The sequence below is a fragment of the Periplaneta americana genome, chromosome 16 (genome assembly GCF_040183065.1).
Source record: "Periplaneta americana isolate PAMFEO1 chromosome 16, P.americana_PAMFEO1_priV1, whole genome shotgun sequence".
In the NCBI taxonomy this organism is placed as follows: Eukaryota; Metazoa; Arthropoda; class Insecta; order Blattodea; family Blattidae; genus Periplaneta; species Periplaneta americana.
In genome coordinates this window covers 158569519-158596635 of record NC_091132.1, presented here as the reverse complement: position 1 = coordinate 158596635, position 27117 = coordinate 158569519, and the positions used below count along the sequence as shown (strand labels likewise).

At 35.1% G+C, this 27117-nt stretch overlaps 1 protein-coding gene and 1 long non-coding RNA gene across 5 annotated transcripts; one reads left to right on the top strand and one right to left on the bottom strand.

Annotated features, from left to right (window-relative positions):
• Nucleotides 1-940: 940 nt before the first annotated feature.
• LOC138691556 (zinc finger protein 235-like) lies at nucleotides 941-26681 on the top strand. 4 transcript variants are annotated; one of them, XM_069813614.1, is made up of 6 exons: nucleotides 941-1046; nucleotides 12408-12505; nucleotides 15727-15780; nucleotides 17430-17567; nucleotides 20604-20686; nucleotides 25158-26681. In XM_069813614.1, the coding sequence occupies exons 2-6, from the start codon at nucleotides 12410-12412 to the stop codon at nucleotides 26248-26250; spliced, it is 1464 nt and encodes a 487-aa protein (XP_069669715.1). In that variant the 5' UTR covers nucleotides 941-1046; nucleotides 12408-12409; the 3' UTR covers nucleotides 26251-26681. The 4 variants fall into 4 exon arrangements, with proteins under 4 accessions (XP_069669715.1, XP_069669716.1, XP_069669718.1 ...); XM_069813615.1 differs by lacking the exon at nucleotides 15727-15780 and having other exon boundaries at nucleotides 25158-26680; XM_069813617.1 differs by lacking the exon at nucleotides 25158-26681 and having other exon boundaries at nucleotides 20604-21127.
• On the bottom strand, nucleotides 9769-10367 carry LOC138691557 (uncharacterized). Its single transcript, XR_011329908.1, has 3 exons — nucleotides 10293-10367; nucleotides 10090-10187; nucleotides 9769-9965 (listed from the first exon to the last, which is right to left on the bottom strand). It is a non-coding gene; the product is annotated as an uncharacterized lncRNA (long non-coding RNA).
• Nucleotides 26682-27117: the final 436 nt, after the last annotated feature.

The following is a 27117-nucleotide window of genomic DNA, read 5'->3' as shown; positions in this document are numbered from 1 at the left end:
GAAGTTTTTCAGTATAAAGATGCTTCACATATGAATATGAACCCATTCAAAGAATTAGCCGAGTTCGCACTTTCTATGCTCTGTCTTCCCTGGTCAAATGCGGAAGTAGAAAGGCTATTTAGCCAGATGAATATAATTAACCCAGATAAGCCCAATTTTTTTTTTTGTGATAAAAATACAGTAGCACATTAGTTACTCTCAAAAATCGGTTAAATGATGAAATAAACTGAAACAAGGAACGTATATTTTCTAAAGCTAACAAATACTACCAACATTATCGCACAACTTATGAAATGTCCCTAACACCAACAATGACAATATCCGAAGGCACTGCAACTGTCTTTAAAAAAGGACGGTGGGAAAATCTGGGTTAAAACCAAAATTAGAAATCCAATGGGAAGAAAGATATCACGGTCAATTTTGACAGTTAAAACGGCACTAAGATGGCGTGGTGAATGTTGCCATGGTTTTGACTTGCCTGAACACATTGTTAAAAAAGAATCGGGATAGATTAGGAAGTAGATAACTCATATATTTTCTCCAATATTAATAGTCACTAATTTATATAAAATACAGATTATCTATAAATAATACAGCATTATATATATATATATATATATAAATCAATGGAAACATACAAACCAGAAACTGCAGGTTCCTCAATTTCCACAACTACTGCTGAAAAAGAAGAAGAAGAAGACGACGAAGAAAAGAAGAAGAAGATGATGATGATGATGATGATGATGATGATGAATCTCTTCTTTTGTAGTTTTGTTAAGTGTTTAATAAATAATTATTTATAACCTAGTATTACTATATTTGAAATATGTAATATACATATAAAAATCCTGTGGATTTTATGCCATATTTAGTGGGTTTTTTTTTTAACCATTTAGTGTATTTCTGAAGACTGGAGTTGGCAACGCTGGTCTGCGGTTACGGCACACTTGATCGTGATTCCAGAGTCTGGAATGATGTATTATAAATTCTGAACGTAAAATTGAGAATATTGTTGACTTGTTCATTATCATTTTAACACTTCATAGGTGAGTAGAAGTATGTATCCGTCAATATTGAAAGGGCTTAGTAAGAAAAACAGGTTTTGTACTACTTAATATTTAGACCAGTAATTAAATTAAATTCTAGTACTAACATTTAAGTTTATTTAATTTTACACAATTTTTTGTAAGTAGTATTACCCTTTAATTATGTTACCTGATGTTGTTTCCATATAGTCCACCACAAGGCCACTTTTATCCAGAACCATCAGGTATAGAGGAGTCTATATTGAAGGGGTGGGGTTGGACCTTCGAACATAAAATAGATAGAAGGGGCAAGGCTTGCTGGATAGTGGCACCAGAGTTCGATCAGCTGATCTAGGGCAGAAGTGATATGGGATATAGAAAGGCCAATGTATGTCTAGTGGAATATGAGTGTTTTGGATTGATTTTGGAACAAAAGAAATTAGAAATAACGATAATATTTCGTACTTGGTTACACTTGATGCATATTAATAACCTCACTGCAATGATTAAAGCGCGATAACGTTATTTAATGATGTTTATTTCGGAAAACTTCAGTGCGTGTACGATTTCCTCACTGCCAGCAATTTATCTAAAAAAGGAGCAGATTTGTGTGTGTTTATCGAATGCGCATCATTACGCTTACGAATTCAAATACAGAAAAACAAATAGGCCTAGGCTTATTTCAAGTTACCAAATTACCTTATCCGTTTCGTGTTCCTGTTTCAGTTTTGCAATCGAATCTTCAATACGTCTTAGGTTATTTCACCAAAGTAACTACAGTGTCCTATTAAATTGTAGAAATGGTAATGGCATATAATTGCACCCGCTCGTCTCCCCCCCCCACCTTGGCTATACGTCTATGGATGAACTGAAAGTTATCTAGGTGAAACTAGCGTTGAGGTAGTTCCCGTGATTTTGGAAGTGAAAGTCGTTTCATTTAGAAGGATTTTTTTTTTCTTTTTTTGTGGATATGCAGTTGATCGTATATGCAAGGCATAACAAGCGCCTAAACTAATCAAACCTATGCTTTCTCATATTCGAATATGCAAGGTGTATAAACTGAGTATAGTCCGACCATCGGGTCTGTGCCCCCGTAAGATATGCGAACTGAACCTTAATTCCTTTTCAGCCTCGGCAATTCATTTCTCTCCCTGTATTCCTATTTCTCTCTTTTCTATCCCTCTCTCTTTCTCTCCCCCACTACTCACAATTTTTAGCCTTCTTGCGGGACAGTTTATTTGCACTTGCAGTCCAGTGTTGTCAACTCAACATGAATACTGTAGCACGGAGTGGTGAAAGAAATATTATTAAGCAAGTAGTAGCATTTTGCATAAGTCAGTCAGAGTCATTAGACCTACTTAAATTAAATTATGAATAAGTAATAATTAACCTTACAGTATTATAAGCAATATTCAAGAGACATGACACTGTTTAACGGAAGTTTAGCAACATCCCTATTCGGCAAGGTTCGTGGCCTGCTGTTTGACGTAGTGGGAGAGAAACAGGTGGAAAGGGGTGAGTAGAGGCGTTAACTTTTCCAAGAACGACGACAGCGGTGAAGGGGCATAGATCCGATGGTCCGACAATACAAAGGGAACTACCTCAGTGCTAGTTTAGCCGAAAATTGAATTACCAGCACCACCAATTTTCAAAACTATGTCAAGAAAATGGCATCGAAGTACTGCTCAATGATCTAGAAATTTCGGCGTTGCAGTTTTATTTATTTCCTTGTCACACTGAGCTAGTTAAGAGGTGCACGAACCTTGTGATTGAAGCTTCCACTTCCACTATTGGTAAAAACATAGATAATTTATAAGGACATTACGGTAATTGATTCAAGAGCAGTTTTATCCAGGTTTGAAACAATGCCAGAATACATTGAATAAAAATAAAAAAATGTTAGGCCTACACTGTTATTTAAATTGTTTTTATTCCAGTATAAATATGCAATTTATGTGACATAACGTAGAAATATTACTTTCCTCTACTTTTTATATAAATAATTATTGTGTCATGACTTCATTTGTAAGCTTTCATTTTAACACTACCTAGCCTATTATTATTATTATTATTATTATTATTATTATTATTATTATTATTATTATTATTATTATTATTATTATCATCATCATTGTTTTATATTTAGTTATAAGGTCTATTGTGAGGATTTAATTATAATTTACAAGACATCCAGTTTCATTGTTACCTACGTACAATTACCGAGGGAATTTTAAAACTCTGAAACATAATGGGTTAACATGTTTCGTTACATTTTTTCAAACATTCATTTTATGCTAAAGAGCGAAAAATCGTGTTCTTTCCCATTACTCTTTGTATAAGTAGCTGCAGGTTTGTGACCTATTCCTTTTTATGGGATTACATAATTATATTTTTATTAATCTGCGAGTTAAATTATTATATAAAGACACGGTAGGTCTATACTCCACTTTTACTAGTAAATAAACTTGCCGAACTTGCGAATAATTTCTAAAATATAAGGCTCGTTAGAACCGTCAAGATGTTAATCACAAAATCAAAGCTATTATATTTAATATTTCTGCAAGGCACAACTTTCTCACACTATTACAGTTTTCAGATCAACAAAAGTTACATAACCTATGTTTTCAGAGTACTTGTCAGACTAAGAAATGCAAAGTACTGTCAAATGTCGTAAAGAAATTGCCATGATTAAAAATTAAAAATTAAAAAAAAGAAACAATAGTGTCCTTTCTTTTGTCAACTCCTTCGTTTCAATCTTACTTAATACATTTTCAGTAACTTCAAACTTCAATTTCCTTACCAAAACGTCGACAGTAAAATTATCCAATATGTTCATAAGACATTTATAGCAGGCTTATCTTTAAGTTATTTCATGTTTTATTATAAAACAAGACACTTGTTCAATTAGGATATACCGAAACAGTTTTTTTATCTTAATACATTCTAGGATATCCTATCATATCCACAATCATAGTAATAAACTGCATATACGTACAGCACACTGTGTAATGTTTTGCCTGAGATCAGCTGATCTGAGAGAGCTGTTATTTTGGTGACACGTTCATCCGGTAGAGTAGTATTAAACGCCTCTCTATTTACTTTAATGCTCGAAGGGTTGGACTGATCCATTACATGGGGTGTACTACGTTAAAATGGCAATATTAGTGTAGAAAAACGATTAAAATATTATACAAAATAATGGGTATTAATGGACAAAATATGTAGAGAAAATATCAAAGGAAATAAACATTATTTTACATTAAAGGGGATTTATGGCTAAAATTAAATGAAAATGCCTCAAAAAATGACCGAATGAAGCAAAAAATGCTCTAATGATTTGAAATAGGTAAAAAATGCACGAAAATGCCCTATTAATGTGTCTTAAAACAGTCAGTTTATCACATAACATATGAATACTAAAGCAGCTATGTTTCTGGCTTACTAGAAAAAAGATGCAATTTCATCAAAATCCTAGCCCTAGTTATTACTCAGTAGTATTTATCAAGGTGTCCCTGGCACTAGAGAAATTGTTAAAATACCTTGAAAATGCCTAGAATTTATAGTATGAAGTAGTACGAATTGGATGTCATTTGCCGATCCAACCCGCCCCAAACACGTACTTTACTTAAATACCAAATTCGTCCTGCGCGAATGGAAAAAAACGGCCACATTCTCTTGAATGTGACGGTGCTGTCATTGTCGCCAACACCTCTCACATAATACACACCTAATCCAAACTAACCTAACCCCTTACATAATACTATACACCAAAACCTAACCTCTCACATAATACTACACATCTAATCTAACGAAACTTAACTTCTCACATAATACACATCTAATCTAACCTAACCTGACACAATACTACACAGCTGCAGTAACATTCCTCACATTAATATAATTTCGTTTTCAAATGCCCACCTGGAGGTATGCGTGTCCAGAGCCATCTAGTTAGTGTAAGAAGTGGAACGTAATGGCTGGTAATTATTGTCGCCATTCTTCATAATTACGTTTAGTTATATGTATGTTTTGTGCATTAATGTGTCAGTGCAGTGATAATTCCAATTATAGTGCAGTAAAAATTGTAGTCTATTGTGGCTGTGATAAAAGTGTTGAAAATTAGTTTATAGCGCCACATTGGCAGTTATAAAAGTGTGCAATATTCATTCATTGGCCGGTGGATATTTTCCTTGTTCTTTATCTAATATACAAAAAGGGAGATAAATGTACTACTGCATGCACGCACGCACGCACATACATATACCGGGTGCTTCAGTATTAAACCGAAGAAATGTATCTGGTTGTAGAGGAGTTCTAGACAAGCAATTTGGGTGAATGTTACTTATGTCCTGCCCACTATAGAAGACATAGGCCAGTTTTATACTAATCCTAAACATATTTAGTATAACTTGTTGCTTGTGTGCCATCCCAAACCCCGATCTCCACCACTAAGAGCGCCAGTCCATATATAGCCTACCCGTCAGTCAAGGCCTTCTGACAAATAAAAGCAATTGACAATAGATATCTCAGTCATGACAACTTCATAAAATATCCTATCAATTGAATAATCGATCTTTCTACGTACAACATAATTATATTATATTATTACTCATTTCAGCGAGTACTGATGACCACTGCAAAATACGACAATTTGGTCCAGGGAACATTCTATTTTGGCACAAGGATGATTTATGTAACATGTTTCTGAATTAGTGTTTTAAATACCGGTACATTTAATATAATTTGGTCCAGGGAGCATTCTCTTTTGGCACAAGGATGATTTACGTAACATGTTTCTAAATTATTAGTCTTTTAAATACCGGTACATTCTTTAATATATCACTGAAAAACAAATGTTAATATAGGGATGTGGAGTGAGTACGAAATTATTATTATTTTTTGGCGCATCATTTTTACGTAAACAAAAACTAACATGCCACATATTTTGAGAAATACAGGAAACAAGCATGAATATTATTCACCATTCTTAATGACATTGGGATAAAAAAAAACGTAAGGAATAGAAGTTACATAGAATTAATGTGCGTGTAATAAACAATAAGCAAACCATCTTCGATTAAAACAACGTGAATATATCGTGGATTGTGTAGGAAAAAAATTTCTCATATGTTGCTCCCAATGTGCATCATTGTTAACTTATGAAAACAAATGAAAATTAACATGGCATATAAACACTATTTGAAGAAAGATAGGAGATATTAAGTAATATTCAGCGTTCTTAGTGATCTTTGGATGAAAAATAACAACGAAATATGTATAAAATAGAAATTACATACAGGTGAGTATATAAAGAAACAGTAAGTAGAATCATATCTGATTAATAAGCTTAAATTACTCCAGGTTTAGTGTAAGAGTGGTCTATATCTAACGATGTGTCCCAGCAAATTACTTAATTCATAAAAACAAAAAAAATCGTGTTAGAAGATTGAATTTGTGTATTTTCTCTGAAACTTTCCAAATATCTGTAGGCAGTCTTTTAAATTAGATTGCCGAAAATTGGTTTATAGCGCAGCATTGGCAGTGACAAAAGTGTGAAATATTCGTTCAGTGGGCGGTGGATACTCTACATTGACCGCAATTTGAAGTAGGGAACCCAAGCTCTCCATCTGAGTCATCAGTTTTCTTTTTATTTTAGCCTACGTGGTTATTTAACGGCGCTGTATCAACTACTAGGTTATTTAGCGTCGATGGGATTGGTGATAGTGAGATGGTATTTGGCGAGATGAGGCCGAAGATTTTCCATAGATTACCTAATATTTGCCTTACGTTTGTGAAAACTCACGGAAAAAGCCCAACCGGTAATCAGCCCAAGCTCGGAGTTGTTAAATTTACTTACATTTGATAGCCTATTCATAATCCATTAAAATGAAATTGGGGCATGAAATGGTTATGGAGGGTTTTGGACATTATCAGGGATTGGATGAAGTTCAACTGTTAAGAACTAATTTCAAAATTTAGCTTTTACAGAACTTGTAAAACTGTCGGCAAATAATGAGGCAAATAATAAGGTTTTTTGTTTCACCCTCAATAATTTTCGTTACATTGTACCTGTTTAATACCTGCTGAAGTTTCAATACTCGATCTCATCCTGTGACGGAAACCATCTATAGTGTTTGCCAATGTGCCACAGAGACATATACTGTTTTCGCTATAAGAAAAATCCTAATGTAAACATAAGCACGTTGCTGTCATACCCGTGATTGGCTCCCAGTCGAAACGCTCACATGACGCAGGAAAATTAGTTCGTATTTGGAAACCACAATCTTGTATTATTTGAAAATAAAAAAAAAATTGAATTCTACTTGTTAAATATACAATGAAACATTTAACTTCACTCATATGTAAAACGCTATGTAAAAGAAAAGTTACTTTTATATTTTGTTGTCTACTATGAACGCGAGTGAATACCAACAGTAATACCGAAAGGTGGCGTTGCTTGAGCTCGTAGTTGTTCACGTAAGTACGTGGTACTGAAGTATGGCTTCTGCATCCTCAACTGTCCTTTGTGAAGACATGAGACTTAAAAATAATTTAATTGCAGTAATTATAAAATAAATGTTTCCTAAGCAAACGAATGCGTAGTAGTGAGGTTAGGCCTACTTGACGAGTAACGGGAAATGTTTAACATGAAACAGAATGTACAACAGTAGGCGGGAAAACGTACTGAGAATCTATGGCGCCAAACAGTGGCCAATGAAGCCTCACTTCAGTCACGTGCTATTGTTTACATTAGGATTTTTCTTACAGCGAAAAGATTATAGTAGTATGTAGCGCCATGCTACATGCAGGTTCAATCAGTGACGTACTGGTTCACAAAATTTTTCACGCCATTACGTGCAAGTTTGAATCCGTAGATCTGTAATTCCCTGTCTCAAAATACTTACCTAGATGCCCTCCACAACATCTTAACACCTTAACCTTGAGCAGTGCATAATTATACTGTCACACGCTTGCCTATATAGAACACACACCACACAAATACACCTTGCCTAAAGAGTTTATGCAGGACTGGGATATTATTCTGTAAATTAGAAATGTGCATAGTCGAATTCATAGTGACATAATCACTAATACTGAAGTTGCTATGTTTTTGAATAATATATAACACTGAACAACAATAATTTTGTTCCGACTTAAAACAATGGGTCGATTGCAGAAACAATATTTAGACAATGTTTAAGGTTAAACAACGCCTAAGTATGGCTGCCACGTTGTGAAGACCATGTTTAATAGTAGACGATGTCTAAAACCGATGTTTAGCAGTCGATGTTTAAACACCGTCTAGAACACTGTTTAACCTCAATCTCACACAAGGAACGAGTGTATCAGTGTAAATTCAGTGGAGCACGTTAATTATATTGGTGTGTTGAGACGGCTCCGGAGATATTTATTTCTACTTCGACGGCCTACTCTACGTCGTAATCTTTTGCTTGATCGTAGTAATCCTTTTGAGACATATGGAGATGCAAAATTTAAAGCAAGCTTTCGCTTCTCAAAGGAAAAAGCAAGGGATCTGCTGCGCGATATCGGACATTTACTTGAGCATGACACGAGAGGTTGTCCATTACATATAACACTGCAGCTTCTTTTGACGTTACGGTTCTTGGCAACCGGTGCATTTTATGCTGTGAATGGTGATACTGTGAATGTCAGTGCATCGACTGTGTGCAGGACAATAGATCGTGTTCTGACTGCTATCAACAGTTTGAGGTTAAGGGTAATAAATTTCCCTGACGATGACGAACTCCCTTTCATTAAGAATGATTTCGCTGTCATTTCCTGGTAAGCCGTAACTTATTACTATAACTCATTTCATTACTAACCTATATTCGTTAAGAACGTGATTATATTATTTATTTCGTTCTTTCTAGAGATAATTTCCCGGGAATAATAGGTGCCATTGACTGCACTCATATTAGAATAACCTGCCCCAATCGTGAGAGAGCTGTTGTGTACATAAACCGGAAGGGATTCTATTCCATTAACTGCCAAGTAAGTAACGACAAGTGTTCCTAAAAAGTAATTTGTTGCCTCACCACTCATCCTAGTGACAATATTGCTACCAAAAATATCAATTTCCGTACATAGACGTTAGATGACAATATGATATAGAAGCATTTTCATTTGGTTGCAGATGATATGTGACGCAAAGATGAAAATCAGGAGCATTGTTGCTCTCTGGCCTGGCTCAACGCATGATAGTAGAATATTTCGGAATTCCACTATCAATGACCGCTTGGAAAGAGGAGCTATTAGAGGACATCTTTTAGGGGATTCTGGTTATGCATGCAAGAAATATTTACTTACGCCGATTCTGAACCCAAGAAATGCAGCTGACAGGCGTTATAATCGAGCTCATGTATTGGCCAGGAACGTAGTGGAAAGAACTTTTGGTGTATGGAAAAAGAGATTTCCCTGCCTTGCATTTGGTTTGCGAACAAAGCTACAGAAAACTCTGAAAATCATCGTTGCGACTGCTGTGCTACATAACCTGGCTGTGCAGCACGGTGAACTTGACCTTAAAGGAGAGATACCAAATGATGACGTACCAGTTGATCCACCAGCAGATGATGACATGACAGGAAACAGATGGCGTCAGCTGATAATCGATAACCATTTTACAAGATAGAATTACGTGGCTACTCACAACTAAAAAAAAAACACAGCACTTTATTGAATATTTATAGCAACATACTCGTACATATTTATCAGACACTTTAACTTGTGGTTGACTAATTCTGTGTGTGCCATTCAGGTAGTTCATACCCTTTCTTTAAAATTTCTTTTTCCACTAAATAAATTTCCAATAGCGCCTTCCTTTCTTGTAATTCTAACACCCGCAGCTGTTTAGCGTGAATTTCTCTCATCATTTCATCTGCCTCGTCCACTTCCTGGCTCCTCCTTTTATTGGACTTTACTCTGGAAATTCACAAAACATGGATTAAGTACAGAGAAAAAAAACGACTAATTTTTCCTTTTATGAAATACTGTACTATGCATCCAGTAGACACAACACAATTCACTACTGCTGATTGTTGCTTACCATGGAGTTTGAGGTGAAGGATTCACGCCTGCGGTGTCGTTCAGTTCGGGTAAACAGAGTACGGGAACATCCAATGTCATTGTTTCTTCCATAGGAATCTGTTTTCACAAGGAACAAATAAAACGCACGTCATGCCATATATTTTTTTTACTATTATAAGACACCAAGAATATAGGATTGTTTATAGTATACATTTCACGTACCGGTATCTCTTCAGCATATCCTCCCTCGTCATCGTAGGGGTTTTCTAGTGGTTCGGCGGAATCACCCAATACCGCTATTACGTTTTCTTCAATAGTAGTAATTGGGCTTCCTGGAGGTCCACCTCCTGTTCCTTTGTTGATGTTTCTTTTCTTGTCCAAGCTGCATTTGGCTTGCAGCTTTAATCGACGCCATAGACCTGTGAATATACAGGACGTAATTTAGCACATACCTGACGTAATTTAGCACACACCTGTTCACTTAACAGTTAATTTTTCGCATTTAAAGTTTATTTCTCACGTTTAAATATTTCACATTGAAAGGTGTAACTGTTATTTTTGTGAATAAAATAGCAAAATTACTTTTAACTTACCCATTAACGTATTTGTATCACGTGGCGGGTTCTGAGGAAAACTGCTGTTGAAAACATCTGTTATTTTCCTCCACGCCGCCTTCTTCTTCTTCTCCAAAGTTTCACTGTTGTAGGATTTATTTTCTACATCATAATTTCTTATTATGTCCGACAACACGGTCTTTTCTTCCTTAGAAAAGTTCGAAACACGTTTCGTCATTATTCCTGTTGTGAATCAGCTGATTTCCATTTGGCGCCCGCGTTAATGAAACGTTTCCATTGGCTCCGCCATTGTTGATCGACAAAGAATCTAAATGCAAGATACTCCTCACTTCTCCTTCCCAGCTAAAACCGTAACTAAAACGGTATCTTACTAAACACCGGCTGAACATTGTTTAAGCAACGGAAATTCGTACGTAACTTAAACGTTGTTTAGTTAAACAGTGTCAAAGACTTAAAATCGGTCATCGTTTCTGCAGTCGGCCCAATGTGTCTCATATGGTTTGGTGTGCGCTGAATCCGAAAATGCATCTTTTTTGTTTGTATCGCGTAAGTTTTTTAAGATTACTATGATTTCACTTTTCGATAAGCACTCTCCCAGGAAACTTGGGGCATGGGTTGGAGGTTGTAAACCAAACAAAAGCTAATGCATTTTATGAGTTTATGACCTATGTCTGGTTTCTTATGGTTTTTAGAATGTTATTTTGTACTTCTAACAAATAAACAGATATTGGTCCCTTTTACTCAGTAAATTTCATAACAGTTCAAAGTGAGGTCTACGCAATGAACAACCATGGATGCGGTTTTCAGTATTTAAAAGAAAAGTTTACCGGTCTCAGTGAAGGCAAATTAAAAGAGGGCATTTTCATCTATCCACAAATTCGAAAAGTTATGGCTGAGTCTTTGTTTGTGGAAAAGCTTTGTCACAGAAAAAATGGCATGATGTGCTTTCAAAGATGTTTGAGGAAAAACTTTCCATCACAAAAAAAATGGCATGGCGTGCTTTCAAAAATGTTTGCTCAAATATCCTTGGAAATTCTAGGACAGACAATAACATTGAAATTGTGGAAGCCATGTTAAGTTGAAAATATACTTTCTACATTCTCATTTGGATTTCTTTCCTCCTGACCTTGGAATGGAATGTGACGAGCATAGGGAAAGGCTTCATCAAGAAATATTTGAAATGGAAAAGTGATATAAAGGAGATCTTCATCCAGTATGCTTGCAGATTATTGTTAGTTCCTTGTAAAAGACAGTCCCGGGTTTGATTGTAAGCAGAAGTCATCTAGAAGATTCTTTTAAATGATAAATTCAAATTCCGAGATTTTCCTCATTATACAAATGAAATATTTTTATTGTTGTGTTTTCTGTGTTTTCAAACCATGTAACATAATTTCTGTATCCAGTACACATTTTTAAAGTATTATGAAGCATTTTGAATCCCTAATCTGTCGTAATTTTATCAGTAGCAGTGAAAAATAAAAAAAAAGAAGTTTTTAATAAAAAATTAAATTCACTTTCCCCGGAAAATGGTACGTGATGGGGCAGTTTGGATTTTAAATTCGGAATTAGGGCACACATGTTAGTAATATTCACCTATTTTTATTTCGGAGCAAGACAAAAAGTAAAAATTTGTTGTTGAGTGTAATTAGTTGAGAACGAATTCTAAAGTTCGAGCTAAATAATACTTGTAACACCGTGAATAAGCCTCTTTCAGCAGCTTACAGTCTCCAGATATGTGTCAACGCTGAAATGTCTGTTACAGTCATGATGGATGTGATCAAGAAGGAAACTGAGGTCGATCCGTTGGCTATACTAACAAGTGATAACTCTGATACAAATGAGAAGAAGCCTTTATCACAGGTAAATCGAAAGTCTCTGGTTCTAATTTGTTTACAGTATGTCACGCGTATAATATTGTAGAATATGACATGATTTGTGGGTATATCTGCCAGTTTATAATAGTAAGTACTCTCTCAGTATACAATGTGAGTCGTAATTATGTACTACAAAGTATTACAGAGTTTTGTATACACCAAATTGAACATATTTTGCCATATACACTTTTGGATCACTCGAAATACAGAATATGGTGGCAATAGGAAGGAGAATGGTCTGCACTAGAGGAAAATAAATGACGAAGTATAAAGATTACTGTTCGAGTTTGGGATTCGTCAACAAGAGCGTCACAACATGTACGTATTTATTTACACTGCAAGTGGGCAAGCACCCAGTGGCAGTGGTATACACAATATAAACAATACACAATACAGTTATATACACAATATAATAACAATACACAATACAATTTAACAAAATAATTACAATTAATAATAAAATATAAAATAACCTAATTTTACAATACAACCTACATATTTATAGGCCCTATATAAGTTTCAATAGTCTTTCACTTTACTCTCATTTCACTCACTGTAGTGGCACTATGACGCATTTCACTGACACTTTAGTACACATTTCACTGACACTATAGAACACATTTCATTGACACTATAAATTATCGCTGATCGGAACTATTCACTGCACTGTAAAACCATAACTTCACTGACTCACCTCGCTTCACTGATACAACAGTTCAAATAAGACAAATAATTACACCCTTATGCATACTTATAAACAGAACTACATTTAAGCTAGACATTTTTAATCTAAGGCCCTCTTTACACGCTATTTTTTAAATAATTTACAATTCAAACCAAGGGAGTAACTCGTCAGGCTAAATAAATACATGTCACCTTAAAAAAAAAAATTAAATGTTAAATGTTACCTTCATTTTAATTTGCACTTTATACACAAATTTTTAAGTTATTCTTGAATCTCCTTAAGGAAGGACAGCCCTCAAAGACTGCTGCAGGTAGAAGTTTTACTAACCCGGTTGAGGATTGGCCATTGTCGTCTGACACATAGCCATCTGCTATGTGGCGAGCCTCAACCGGAGTGTGAGATATGCCACGTAGCAATTACGGTCCAACATATTTTATTGCATTGTAGGAAATATGAGCGTAACCATCGACAATATGCAATTCGGCTGACGCTACTTGACGCTCTTGCAAATGATTTTAATTATGCAAATGCTGTTTTGAGATTTTTATTGAATACTGGATCTGACAGGGTGTTTAGTTTTTTATTGATCCATTTTATTAAGCTCCATACTCTTTACGTCTGGAGGTTAAGGTTATATTTATTTTATAATTGTATTTTACATTATCTGACATTTCGGACATTTTACATTCGAATAACCTATTTTGTAAAGTTTTATTGTTTTGAAATGTACTACACAATTTATCTCTAGTGGCCTTTGTTTTATTATTTTATTGGTTCATTTTGAATAACAGGGTCTGAGAAGTGCTCACTTTTATGAATTTTAAGAATCACCTTGTTGATAATGCATTTGTGTACCTCGTTTTTTACTGTGACAAGTTTTTTAATTCTTTTTAGCATTCTGGTTAATGTATTATTTGTGTTTTAAGTTTTGTGAACAATTTTAGATAAGAGCGCAAATAACCATAGTTGCTGACGCGCCCTTCTTAAACCCCATTAACTATCTATCTATCTATCTGTCTGTCTGTCTGTCTGTCTGTCTGTCTGTCTGTCTGTCTGTCTGTCTGTCTGTCTGTCTGTCTGTCTGTCTGTCTGTCTGTCTGTCTGTCCGTCCGTCCGTCTGTCTGTCTGTCTGCCTGCCTGCCTGCCTATCTATATCTGTCTGTCTGTCCGTCCATCCTTCCGCCTGCCCGCCCACCCGCCTGCCCATTATACAATCAAATGTAATTTCTTGTATTATTTATTACGTTAAAAAGACAGTTATTGAAGGATTATTATATTTATTTCATTTGGTATGTTGAATTTATTGCCGTCTGTTTTAGCTTATCATTATACAATGAGAATTATATTCCCAACTTAATACATTATAACAAAGATAGATGAACATTTTCGGCATTAAAATTGCCATCAGATCATCAGGTTAAAATACGATAAATATCAATAAATGAGAACTTAAAATTTATAAAATACAAGAAATTTATAAATGCTAGATATTAAATAATAAATTAAAAATATGTACATATAATGAAGACTAATGTTTGATATTACAACATAGAAGCGTGATGCATTAACAGGTATACTTACTTACAAATGGCTTTTAAGGAACCCGAAGGTTCATTGCCACTCTCACATAAGCCCACCATCGGTCCCTATCCTGTGCAAGATTAATCCAGTGTCTATCATCATATCCCACCTCCCTCAAATCCATTTTAATATTATCCTCCCATCTACGTCTCGGCCTCCCAATGGTCTTTTCCCTCCGGCCTCCCAACTAACACTCTGTATCCATTTCTGGGTTCGCCCATACGTGCTACATGTCCTGCCCATCTCAAACGTCTGAATTTAATGTTTCTAATAATGTCATGTGAAGAGTGCAATGCATGCAGTTCTGCGTTGCGTAACTTTCTCCATTCACCTGTAACTTCATCCCTCTTAGCCCCAAATATTTTCCTAACAATCTTATTCTCAAACACCCTTAATCTCTGTTCCTCTCTCAAAGTGACGGTCCAAGTTTCACAACCATAAAGAACAACTGGTAATATAACTGTTTTATAAATTCTAATTTTCAGGTTTTTTGACAGCAGACTAGATGACAAAATCTTCTCAACAGAATAATAACAGCCATTTCCCATATTTATTCTGCGTTTAATTTCCTCCCGAGTGTCATTTATATTTGTTACTGTTGCCCCAAGATATTTGAATTTTTCCACCTCTTCGAAAGATAAATCTCCAATTTTTACATTTCCATTTCGTACAATATTCTGGTCACGAGACATAATCATATACTTCGTATTTTCGGGGAATTACTTCCAAACCTATCGCTTTACTTGCTTCAAGTAAAATTTCCGTGTTTTTCTAATGGTTTGTGGATTTTCTCCTAACATAATCACGTCATCCGTATAGACGTGAAGCTGATGTAACCCGTTCAATTTCAAACCCTCTTTGTAATCCTAAACTTTCCTAATGGCATACTCTAGAGCAAAGTTAAAAAGTAAAGGTAATAATAGTGCATCTCCTTGCTTTAGCCAGCAGTGAATTGGAAAAGCATCACACCGAAGCTGGCCTATAGTGACTCTGCTGTAAGTTTCATTGGGACACATTTTAATTAATCGAACTAGGTATTGTATGTTGTAATCTTCATCATAAGATGATGCAATGTCTTGTTTCAATGGTATATTACTTGTTATGTGGTTCAGTTAAGAGGCATTGTGAACTGCAATTAAACAGAAAATTAATAATATTAAGCAAGCTGTAATTTTTTTTTTAAATCTTGTTTTAAGTAAGATAATAAAGACTTATGTGTAATGTTGAAGGCCTGGTGTTGATTTTGTGACGTAAGGTGACTGATGTTGATCGCGTGGAGTGGAGCAGCTCAACTGAAGTATGTAACAAGTTTACAATTGTGCTGCACTACATGAACTAAGTGGGTGAAGAGGGTGGGGGTAAGTTGGAGGGGTATTGCGAAAGATATTATTGGGGTTATGTTTGTAATTGATTTTAAACAAATTAAATAGGTTATGTATACAGTATTAGCACAGTCTAGTGTATACAGTCGCGAAGCTCAATACATAGTAAATATGCAAACATTAGATAGTTGCTCACCACTAGGATCGCTAATATCGCCTCATTACAGGCAATGCATAATAGTACCATCACAGTCTATTGTTTCTAGCACCCTCAAAACTCATGCGTCGTGACTGTATATAGTAGACTGTGGTATTAGGGAGTTGTTAATTAAGTAAATAGATTCCTCAAATTAATTCTTTTGCTATAAAATACTCTTCTATTGTTTCGATTTGTGAACAATTATTTAATGATTTGACAGTGGTTAGGTGTCATTAATATTTGTTAATTCATGGCCTGTGTTTATCAGGTGTTGAGCAAATTTGAATTTGTTTCAGTTAAATTTGAAATCTGATTTATATTCATTGTAACGGGTGCGAAAGTTCCTTTGTGTCTGTCCAATATATTTACTTCCGGTATGCCATACCAGTCCAATTCAAGTATTACTATTACATTGAAGTGAACTGTAAGATGAGCTTCTAATTAGTTTCAAGCTGAGGTTATGTTTCCAGAAACTGTTCTACTTTAAATATCTTAATCTATATCAATGATTTTGGTGTAAATTATGTTAGTCTACATGCTTAGTTAGAAATATAATATTTATTAGCGATCCTTTTCTGTAGTTGAAATGCAATGAAAATATATGTAATAGCGTGGTGAGAAACGGGTGAGATTATTGAATAAGGCAATCTCCTGAAATTGATATAAAGTCTTTATGTAGATTAAAACCAACTTGAGGGAGGAAATGTATCTTTTATGCAATATAAATTACTTATGTTAAATCATAATCAACTAGAATATTTATTGGATTAACAGTGTAAGTAAAGCAACCTTTGTCCTATTTCCGTTATGTGTTTTCTGAATGTGATACTTCGATTCATAGAAAATACAATACAGTGAGTTTTTACCTGTCAAATATCAATTCTGTGCCAGACACATAATTTCCATATATTTTTCATTTCTAGAGGTAAACATTGTCTTTTGTCTATGGTATGTAGTTGTTAATGTTTTCTTGTTATTTTACTGTCGATTATTTTTATAATACTGTATTTCACAAGTGCCTCAAATAGAAACGAAGTCTTAGGATGAGGACCAGCATGTAGCACTAGGAATCGTATTCTTACAAGCTATTTTATGTTACATTACGCCTCTGTGTCTTCTGCAGGAAGGGAAGTTGTTGGATCTCGACGTGGCTGGAATAAAGACGGAATGCTTGGACCACAGCTATGATCTCAAATCAGAGATTAAAGTTGAGGAACCTGCAGTGTCTACAAATTTTTGTATGCCAAAGTGTAAAAATGAGGTAATTAGAGCACACACACGCACACGTGCCCCACATACACACATGTATGCGTATATGTATACAGGGTGTTACAGAAATACTTTGACAAAACTTGGACCATGTTCCTCACATCAAAACAAGAAAAAAAGTTCATATGTCCGAAAATATTAAGTTTTTTTAGTTATTAATGAAAGAACATAATGAAACATGTTAGATATTGTCAGTTTGGTAGCAAGTGTTGCAATGTTAACCAATTCAGAAACTCATAACAATGAAAGTTTCAGTTCAACACATTTCGAGGTACAATCCAACGACTTACTTTAAGTTTGTAAAAGGTAAAAGGTAAAGGTATCCCCGTAACTTGCCATCAAGGCACTTGGGGGGCATGGAGGTAGAGCCCTATGCTTTCCATGACCTCGGCACTAGAATGAGGTGGTGTGGTCGGTACCACGCTCTGACCGCCTTTTACCCCCGGGAAAGACCCGGTACTCAATTTTATAGAAGGCTGAGTGAACCTTGGGGCCGTTCTGAAAGTTTGGCAACGAGAAAAAATCCTGTCACCACCTGGGATCGAACCCCGGACCTTCCAGTCCGTAGCCAGCTGCTCTACCAACTGAGCTAACTTTAAGTTTGTAACCGATAATAATTCATTTTGTTAGATAATCGAATGATGTTATCGATACAGGTCTGCTGATGCACACATTGTATCCTAGATGGCTATGTGTTGCCAGGGAGACTTGTTTACTGTAGTCATTTGTCATTTGAACATTTATAATGAGTTTCTGAATTGATTAAAGTTGCTACCAAGGTACCTCCATTAATGAACTGTTGCTATGTGTGTAATAATGAACACTTTTCATCAGTCATCTTTCAGTCATTGTTCTTTTTTTTTTCTTTCTTTTTTTTTTATCTACAAGTCTCTGGGCTAAAAGTAAGTGTTGCTGTTGCTTTGTTGTTCTGAAATTTTAAATTGTGTTGTTCTCTTAAAGGTGTTGTTTTATTTTAGATGTTGTCCTAGTAGCCACAGTTCCTGATGCAGCCTATAAACATAACTTTTCTAGTCAAGTACTTGTACTACCCAAGTATGAAATTAATTATAACACAAATCTCAATGTTGAAGATCAAATCATGACGTTATATATGAGGGAAAGTTGAAATCAGCCGGCCCAGATGGCTCAAGCTTAGGGGCACTGAATGTCTCTATCGCTTGGTCCGAAGGGTTGTGGGTTCGAGTCCCACCTCGGGCATGGGTGTTGTGTTTGTATTAGTGTAAGTAAAACAAAGGAAACAAGTGAAAAAGAAAACAGAAAACAAAGATAACTTTGGTAAACGGCCTCTGGCTGGTCTAAATTTCTTTAAAAAAAAAAAAATCATGACGTCATATATGAGGGAAATAAAAATGAAACTGTTATTAACAATGATAAGTTACAGAAAATTATGAATAGAGTCCGGTTGTTTAGCAAAATGCCATTTTTGCTGTGTGGAAGTAAATCATTATTTGCATAGATAGAAATGTGATTTGGAGTAAATCAAAGTGATACGGTCAATTTTTCTTTTCCCTATTTTGGTTTTTTAAGGTATTTCGTACTAATAAATGCGTTTCCTTTTGTCATTTTAAAGCAATATTTCTTGTTTATTCCCAATTTTCTAATTAATTGTAATGTAATGTGTATGAAATTTAAATATTTGATACAATGACTAAGTTTACTAACAATAGTAAATAAAAGTAATTTATTTCGGTGCTTAATCTGCTAATAATTGTGCTTTAACACTATTGGTGTAATATGAATAATGATCCACACCTGTGGAGTAACGGTAAACGCGTCTGGCCGCGAAATCAGGTGGCCCGGGATGGGGCAAGTTATCTAGTTGAGGTTTTTTCCGGGGTTTTCCCTCAACCTAATACGAGCAAATGCTGGGTAACTTTCGGTGTTGGACCCTGGACTCATTTCAATGGCATTATCACCTTCATGTCATTCAGACGCTAAATAACCTGAGATGTTGATATAGCGTCTTAAAATAACTCGATAAAATAAAAATAAATCCACAGTTACAAATTATAACATTGTCATGTCTTCACAATGGCAACACTCGTTCTCATAGAAGTTGACACGTAGCATTTCCAGTTGTTTGCTTTCATATTTTCAAATCTTATTGTTACAATTTTGTGCTACACTTGTTTATTATTGTAGGAGAAAAAAAATTGAGTGAGGAACAGTCAGTTATTGTCGGGTGACAGAAGGTATAAGATCGGTTAGCTAGAATGCCTAAATTCAGGAAACCATTCAAAAGTAAACTTCATCCTTACGTTAGTAAATTTGATGACCGCTGTTTTCAACTGATGGAACAGTTTTGTTATGTAAGGTTTGTGAAAAGACAGATAATCACGAAAAAATGTATTTTATAAGTCAACATGTGTCACCTACGAAGTAAATATTGAGTTATGTTGATGTAATTAAATTTATTGTTAAAATATATTATACCTTTTTAAAACTTATTATCCCTTTTTCAAAGATTATTGTGCCTTCTTTATGTTTTTATTGCCTTTTTTGCCTGTCTATTTTAAGTGTTATAAATTCCTAAACATCTGGGCCCTATTTATGAATATTTGTGTTTCATTCTGCTTGTAATGTACATAGAGTTGTATACGAGCTTCTGTTTTCTTCATGTTCCGTTTTTAATACATTTTTTTTCTGTGAGTGATGGTAAGGAACAACTATCAAACATTTCATATAATTCAGGAAATAATGCTTAATAGAAAACATTATTTCATTCATCTGAAACATTTTGTTAAATAATAAACCCCTTGTACGTTGTGGGAGTTCATTAAATTTGTTAATACGTAATAATATTTGCTCACAGATTATTTTTAAATTTGCTGTTCTAGTCTTAGGGAATTTTTAAACGAAAGAGCTCCTTAAATATACGCTCCAAGATCTGTCTTGTGTTACTAAAATTTCTACTTGGGCTGACTATAATTTAAATGCAGGCTGATGGCAAGAAAAATCAATGTAAATCTGCTCTGTATCTCTATTCTATTAGCTCTTTATGTTTTAGGCGGAGTTATGTGATTTGGGGACAGTGAAGGATGAGCCGAGACTGGAATTTAAGGCAGAGGACAATGAGATTCTCACCGATAGGTGAGTGTGGTGTGCGAGTTTCATATTCGTTTATTGCTTCATTATAATTGTAAAGAATGACGTTAATTTGTTATTTGTTGTAAGAACGACTGTGTAAGATGGACAAGAACCATGTACGAATTGAAAGCACCAGAGTGACACAGAAAATGTAGAAGAACGCTAATATCATAAAATGAGAAAGTTATGAATGTATTGAGGGATAGAAGACACTCAAGATTGAAAATTTTGGAGATGGGGAATATCGATGTGCCAAGTTGTTGTTAAAGATGGATGGAATGATGTAGGGGAAGCTGTTGTACGCAGGGACAGTTTTTTTACATTTCAATTTTTTTTTTAAATTTTGTATAAGCTTTTATATCTTTTTATTATTAACAACACTACCTTTGAAGTGTAAAGTATCTTAGAAAAAAGATGGTTTCAATTAAATAATTTTTATATAGACTTTTCAAATTTTCCTAAAGTGCGACATACTCTCTCTATGTACATAAGATTGATGTACCTTCGGACACAGGGTGATGTCATACCTTAGGACAGGGTTCAACATAATATTAATGTAACCAATATTTTATTAAGTTTCTATTTCTACCAAATACAGACAATTTACTGTTTTGTAGTTATTTATTAATGATACATTTTGCCTTTGCGTTTAATGTAATAACAATAAAGGGAATGTTTCTAAGTTTTAAAACAATTCTCAATTTTCTTGACGGAAAACAATATTAGGCTCTCCAATTAAATGAATTTCTTATTATCCAAAGGCGTATCCTGCAAATGACATTTTGAAAACATATATCTTATTGCCCCTTAGGCTTCAAGCTTTTCTTTGAGAAGATGGAGAGGTTTGAACACAATATCCTCTGAAAAGATCAACAATTTCTGATTGCCCATCATGTAAAGAAAAATAAATTGTCATATTTAGTAAACTTCTTTAGATACTGAACTTCAAATTCTGTTTCACAAATCTTCTTACAAATTCTAGCGACAAAAAATTTATAATTAGTCTCTCTTTTCTGCCACACAAATGAGAACAAAATTTTCTTGTCTTATTTCTTCTAAATCCGTTCGAGCAATGTAATTTACAGTTTAAATGGCATCTTATTCATCATTATCATTAGAACTAATACATTCTTGGGCTCATCTGTAGTCTCTTTTGTATTATCTTCTGGAAACAGAACTTGTGGCTTCAACTTCTTCCATTTCTGAACTTTATTCATCATATTTCTCTTCTCACTCAACTTTCTTTTTCTTTCTTCTATTTCGGTTTTCTCTGGCAAATCTGTTAAAGCACTTGTATTTCCTGGGAGAATAATTTAGCTTTGTCGGGGTTTGTCTCTTGATTTTTTAATTTCCTACATAGCATTTTCACTAAAGCTGAAACCCCATAAAAGTCATTACTAAATACTGTTTTTGATTATTCATCATAAGACTAAATTATTTACAAAAATATTTTAAATCTAATGAGGTCCACCTGAAGACAATTGAAGCGTCGGCTGGAACAACATTGTAAGTTACAAAATTTTCATTCGGCGTGTTTCTGTGTAATAATGTTGTATGTCGTGTTACCTTGCTACACTCTTTGGCTTGCAACTGTCCATCAATGCAGTACGTGAAATTTGTCCACTCAAAAGTTTGCTACCCTATAAGAACAAAGTTGTACGTGTACACGTTTTTGCAGCTCCTGTAAATTTTACTAAATGTAACTTATAACGTTGTTCCAGCCGATGCTTCAATTGTCCCCAGGTACACAGTCCCTAGGTACATCAGGAATCAGTAAAAATATATCTCAGCAAGTTTTCAATACTCACGTACCGAAAACAAGCCAATAACCACATGGATTCGTAACTGGAATAACAGGGTTCCTAAATATAGATTTAAGATTTTAATCGTGTATCTAAATAATGAATTAAAATAATTGAATACTTTCACAATTCCTTACTTTTTAAGTTGAAAAACAGGTTTTTAAAAATAATATCTCCAGATTGCTTCAGCAAGTAGTAAATCACTCATAGAACAGCTGAATGATGAAATTAAAGTGGTCAACTGTGAAAACAAATTTCCCCCACATAACCTCGAAAATAAACGAAGTGTCCCCAGGTACAACTTGACCCTAGGTTCAAAAACTTGCCCTACTATATGTGATTGCTACTGATATAGAAGACTAAGTAGACCTACATTTCGATTTGAAGGAAAATCAGGCATATGAAAAATAAAATTTCCACAACTTACTGCTCCTACATCTGCTGCTCCTTCTCTTAACAGGTATTTTGCCCTGCGAGTAATAGGACTCTGTGAAAACCATAAGATTTACGTTGTGCTCTTAAGTATAAATATTACATAGTTATTGCGACTGTTGGATGTAAGCTTTTTCAAACCATTCGAAAATGCATGCTGTGACGTTTTCAATGACTGGAAAAATTGTATTTGTCCAATTCCCAAGGTTGCTTTTCCGTCTTTACTTGGGGAAACTTAGGAAAATACTGAAGGAAAGAAATGGCAGAACATAATCGGTGGATTTTGGGGAACAGGGCTCATCCCCTTTAATCCTGCCGCTGTTCTCAGCAAACAGTCACATGCAGAAGAAACTGCTGACACTTCTAAAGAAAACTGGACTTCCAGCTTTGAGAACTTTTAAAGAACTGAATAGCCGCCCAGACCAAGGTTGTAACGAGCAAATACGAAATTAAAAAAAATGGAGAAAAACATTTTGTACTGTACGTATATGTATTTTTAGAGCAAGGTTGTCAATCAGGCATGTGTGCTGATTTTATTATGGGTACAAGCATTACACATAGCCCATTGTTAACAACCATTTTTTTAGGAAAAAGTCTACTTATGAGAAATGAGGGTTACAACCTTGTTCTGGGCGGTTATTCATTTACAGATGCAGGAAAGCTAGACCTCAGAAGAGGCAAAAGAAATTTGACATTCCACCATTAACCTCAGTGCTGGCACAACACTTCTTGAAGAATAAAAATGGGTCGCCATCATTTTAACCAGAAACAGCAATAGCAACAGAGACACAATTAGTGATGGTGATAGTGACACAAACACACAGAATGTGGAAGAACTGAGACTTGAAGAGGAAAGATTTCTGATAGTCGATTACAAATAAGCCACCGGCGTAGCTCAGTCAGGTAAGGCGCTTGCCTGCCGATCCGGAGTTGCGTTCGTACGCGGGTTCGATTCCCGGTTGGGCTGTTTACCTGATTGGGTTATATCCGAGGTTTTCCCCAACCATAATGCAAATGTGAGATAATCTATGTCGAATCCTCTGCTTCATCTCGCCTAATACCATCTCGCTCTCACCAATCCCAATGGCCGCTAAATAAACCTAGTAGTTCATACAGCGTCGTTAAATAACCAAGTAAAAACTGGGAGTACAAAAAGGATAATAATACTTGCATCAAATATATCATAGGAGAAATATGGAAGTGTTCTTCGACAGTGTAACAGTACCAAGAGAATATTTATGCTTCCGATATAGTGATGAAGTATCAAATCGCTATGCTAAGATGTGCTAAAGAAGAGAAAAGAAAATTTGTCGTTGATGATATTTTGTAACGAAGAGATGATTTTTTTGAAAGTTGGTATACTATGTGCTATATTACAATGTTCCTTTTTTGGTTAAAGTGACTCTTCGTTTTTTAAAGACTTAAAAACTGCCCAAAGTCAAACTATCTTTTTACTTTAGTAGGTTATTTTACAACGCTTTATCAACTTCTTAGATTATTTAGCATCTGAATGAGATGAAGGTGATAATGCCGGTGAAACAAGTCCGGGGTTCAGCACTTAAAGTTACCCAGCATTTGCTCATATATTGGGTTGAGGGAAAACCCCGGAAAAACCTCAACCAGGTAACTTGCCCCAACCGGGAATCGAACCCGGGCCACGTCAAACTGTATCATGTAATACATTATATAAAGTAAGAAAAAACTGGTATCCGAAATCAGCTCGATGTATGGAGTGACATCACACAGTTCACATCTGTGGAGTAACGTTACCACATCTGGCCGCGAAACCAGTTGCCCGGGTCCGAATCCCAATTGGGTCAAGCTACTTTGTTGAAGTTTTTTCCCTGGGTTTTCCCTCAACCCAATATGAGCAAATGCTGGGTAACTATCGGTGCTGGACCCTGACTCATTTCACCGGCATTATTGCCTTCATCTCATTCAGATACTAAATAACCTGAGATGTTGGTACAGAGTCGTAAAATAACTTACTAAAAATGTGACATCAGACAGGATTTGTGCTTTGTAAATATTTTCGTTTTTAAGTATACACAAAAAGTAATTATTGGATTATGCTTAAAAAAGGTAAATGTTACATTGTAACAAGAAAAGAATAAAATGTATAGCCGCCTAGAAAGTTACACACTAAAAACTGTAAAAAAATGTGTGATGTCGCAACATTTTACAGTATCCGTACTGAATTCATGTGACTTTCATAGACTAATGATATATTTTTATGATAGTTTTGCAGACACCAATGACAGAAGTGTATCAAGGATTGCAGACACACATGACAAATCTGTATTATCGTACTGCGAAGGATTTCCAAAGGAAGAGCTCACTACTATCAATCAGACTGCCAAACTTTCTGCTTCGCCAGCAAAAATGTTGCTCCGTAGTGCAGGTGCTAAGCTGATCACATGCGGTATCTGTGGAAAATGTTTCTCTTCGTCGGATACCTTAAAAAAACATACATGCCTGCTGCACAAGGGCGAGGATCCATTCAAATGCGGTGTGTGTGGATTGTGTTTCTCTCATGAAAATTCACTAACATCGCACAAACTGCAACACACGAGCGAGAAACCATTGAAATGTGATGTTTGTGGAAAGTGTTTTTCACAACGTAGTAGCTTAAAGTGTCATTTTCGGTTTCATACTGGCGACAAACCATTTAAATGCGATGTTTGTGGTAAGTGTTTTTCGCAACGGAGCAGCTTACATTACCATGGTCGCACTCATACTGATGAAAAACCATTCAAATGCCAATTTTGTGGAATGTGTTTTTCTCAAAGTACTAATCTTAAAATACATGAACGTCTCCACACTGGTGAGAAACCATTCAAATGCGATGATTGTGATAAATGTTACTCTGTTTTTGCTTCTCTAGAAATCCACAAACGGCGGCATACTGGAATTAAATCATACCAGTGCGTTGTTTGTGGGAAGTGCTTCTTGGATCAGAGTGGCTTAAAGTGTCATGATCGCATTCATACTGGTGAAAAACCATTCAGCTGTCATACCTGTGGAAAGTGCTTCTCACGGAGAAATACTCTGAGAAGGCATGAACGGGTTCACATAGGTGACAAACCATTCAGATGCAATGATTGCGGGAAGTGCTTCTCGCTTCTTACTAACCTGAAAGTCCACATACGGCGGCATACTGGTGAGAAACCATTCAAATGCGATGTTTGTGGAAAGTGTTTTTCGACCCAAAGTCATATACAACAACACATACGCCAGCATACTGGTGAGAAACCATACAAATGCGATGTTTGTGGAAAGTGCTTTGCGCAGTCGAATAACCTTAAAATACACAAACGCCAACATATTGATTAGGAACCATTCAAATGCTAGGTGTGTGAAATAATGTTCTGCGATCCGAGTAACTTTAAGGTCCATGAACGCCAGTATACAGTGAACCAGACACTACCTGGTTTCCACCTAATACACCACCTGTATTGCCACTCGTCAGATCGTAAAAGTGATCAATGAATTAGAATAATGAATACATGTGTTTAGTAACAAACAATATAATTGACTGAATGAAATCTTTAGACACATTACAAATGAGAAAATGAGATATCAAACACAATAGTGAAGTTAACATAGAAACAAATGATTACAAACAAATGTGACGATACCAATAAAGATATATGTAACAAATTTAAGTATTACAAATAACTAATTTCTATCCTACGTCCATCTCTAGTATGTGATACAATAAAAATTATATCATCCCAATAAAAATATTTCAATCAGTTTAAATGTATCGCTACATAAATGTTATAGAAAATACTCCCTTCACATTCCAACTTGATTGCACACAAATTCCTATTGCGCAAAGCAATATTCGGAATGCCAATACATAAGGAATTCAAACGCAAATAGAATATAAACCGAGCTATCATATGACAATCAATTATGTATATTAGACGAAATTGTCAATCTTTAAACTTTCTTTATGAAATTGTTAACAATAAGTTTGACGGTGTTGCTTTATTTTCTTATATAACATTTTATGCACCTAAGCTTAAAATGAAATTTCGAAATTTATTTTACATACGAAAGAGAAATACTGAATCCCACAAAAATTTCCCAGTTTTCCAAATTTTACAGTTATACAATAAATTACATCCTCATCCGAATGTTGATATTTTCAATATGAATTATGAATTTGTTAGTCGTGAACATTGTAATTGGACT

Coding starts and splice junctions, on each gene's coding strand:
- LOC138691556 (XM_069813614.1), top strand. CDS start 12,410: ATGATGGATGTGATCAAGAAGGAAACTGAGGTCGATCCGTTGGCTATA. Junction 15,781..17,429: donor TGGCCTATAGTGACTCTGCT/GTAAGTTTCATT, acceptor TGTCTTCTGCAG/GAAGGGAAGTTGTTGGATCT. Junction 17,568..20,603: donor TGCCAAAGTGTAAAAATGAG/GTAATTAGAGCA, acceptor TTTATGTTTTAG/GCGGAGTTATGTGATTTGGG.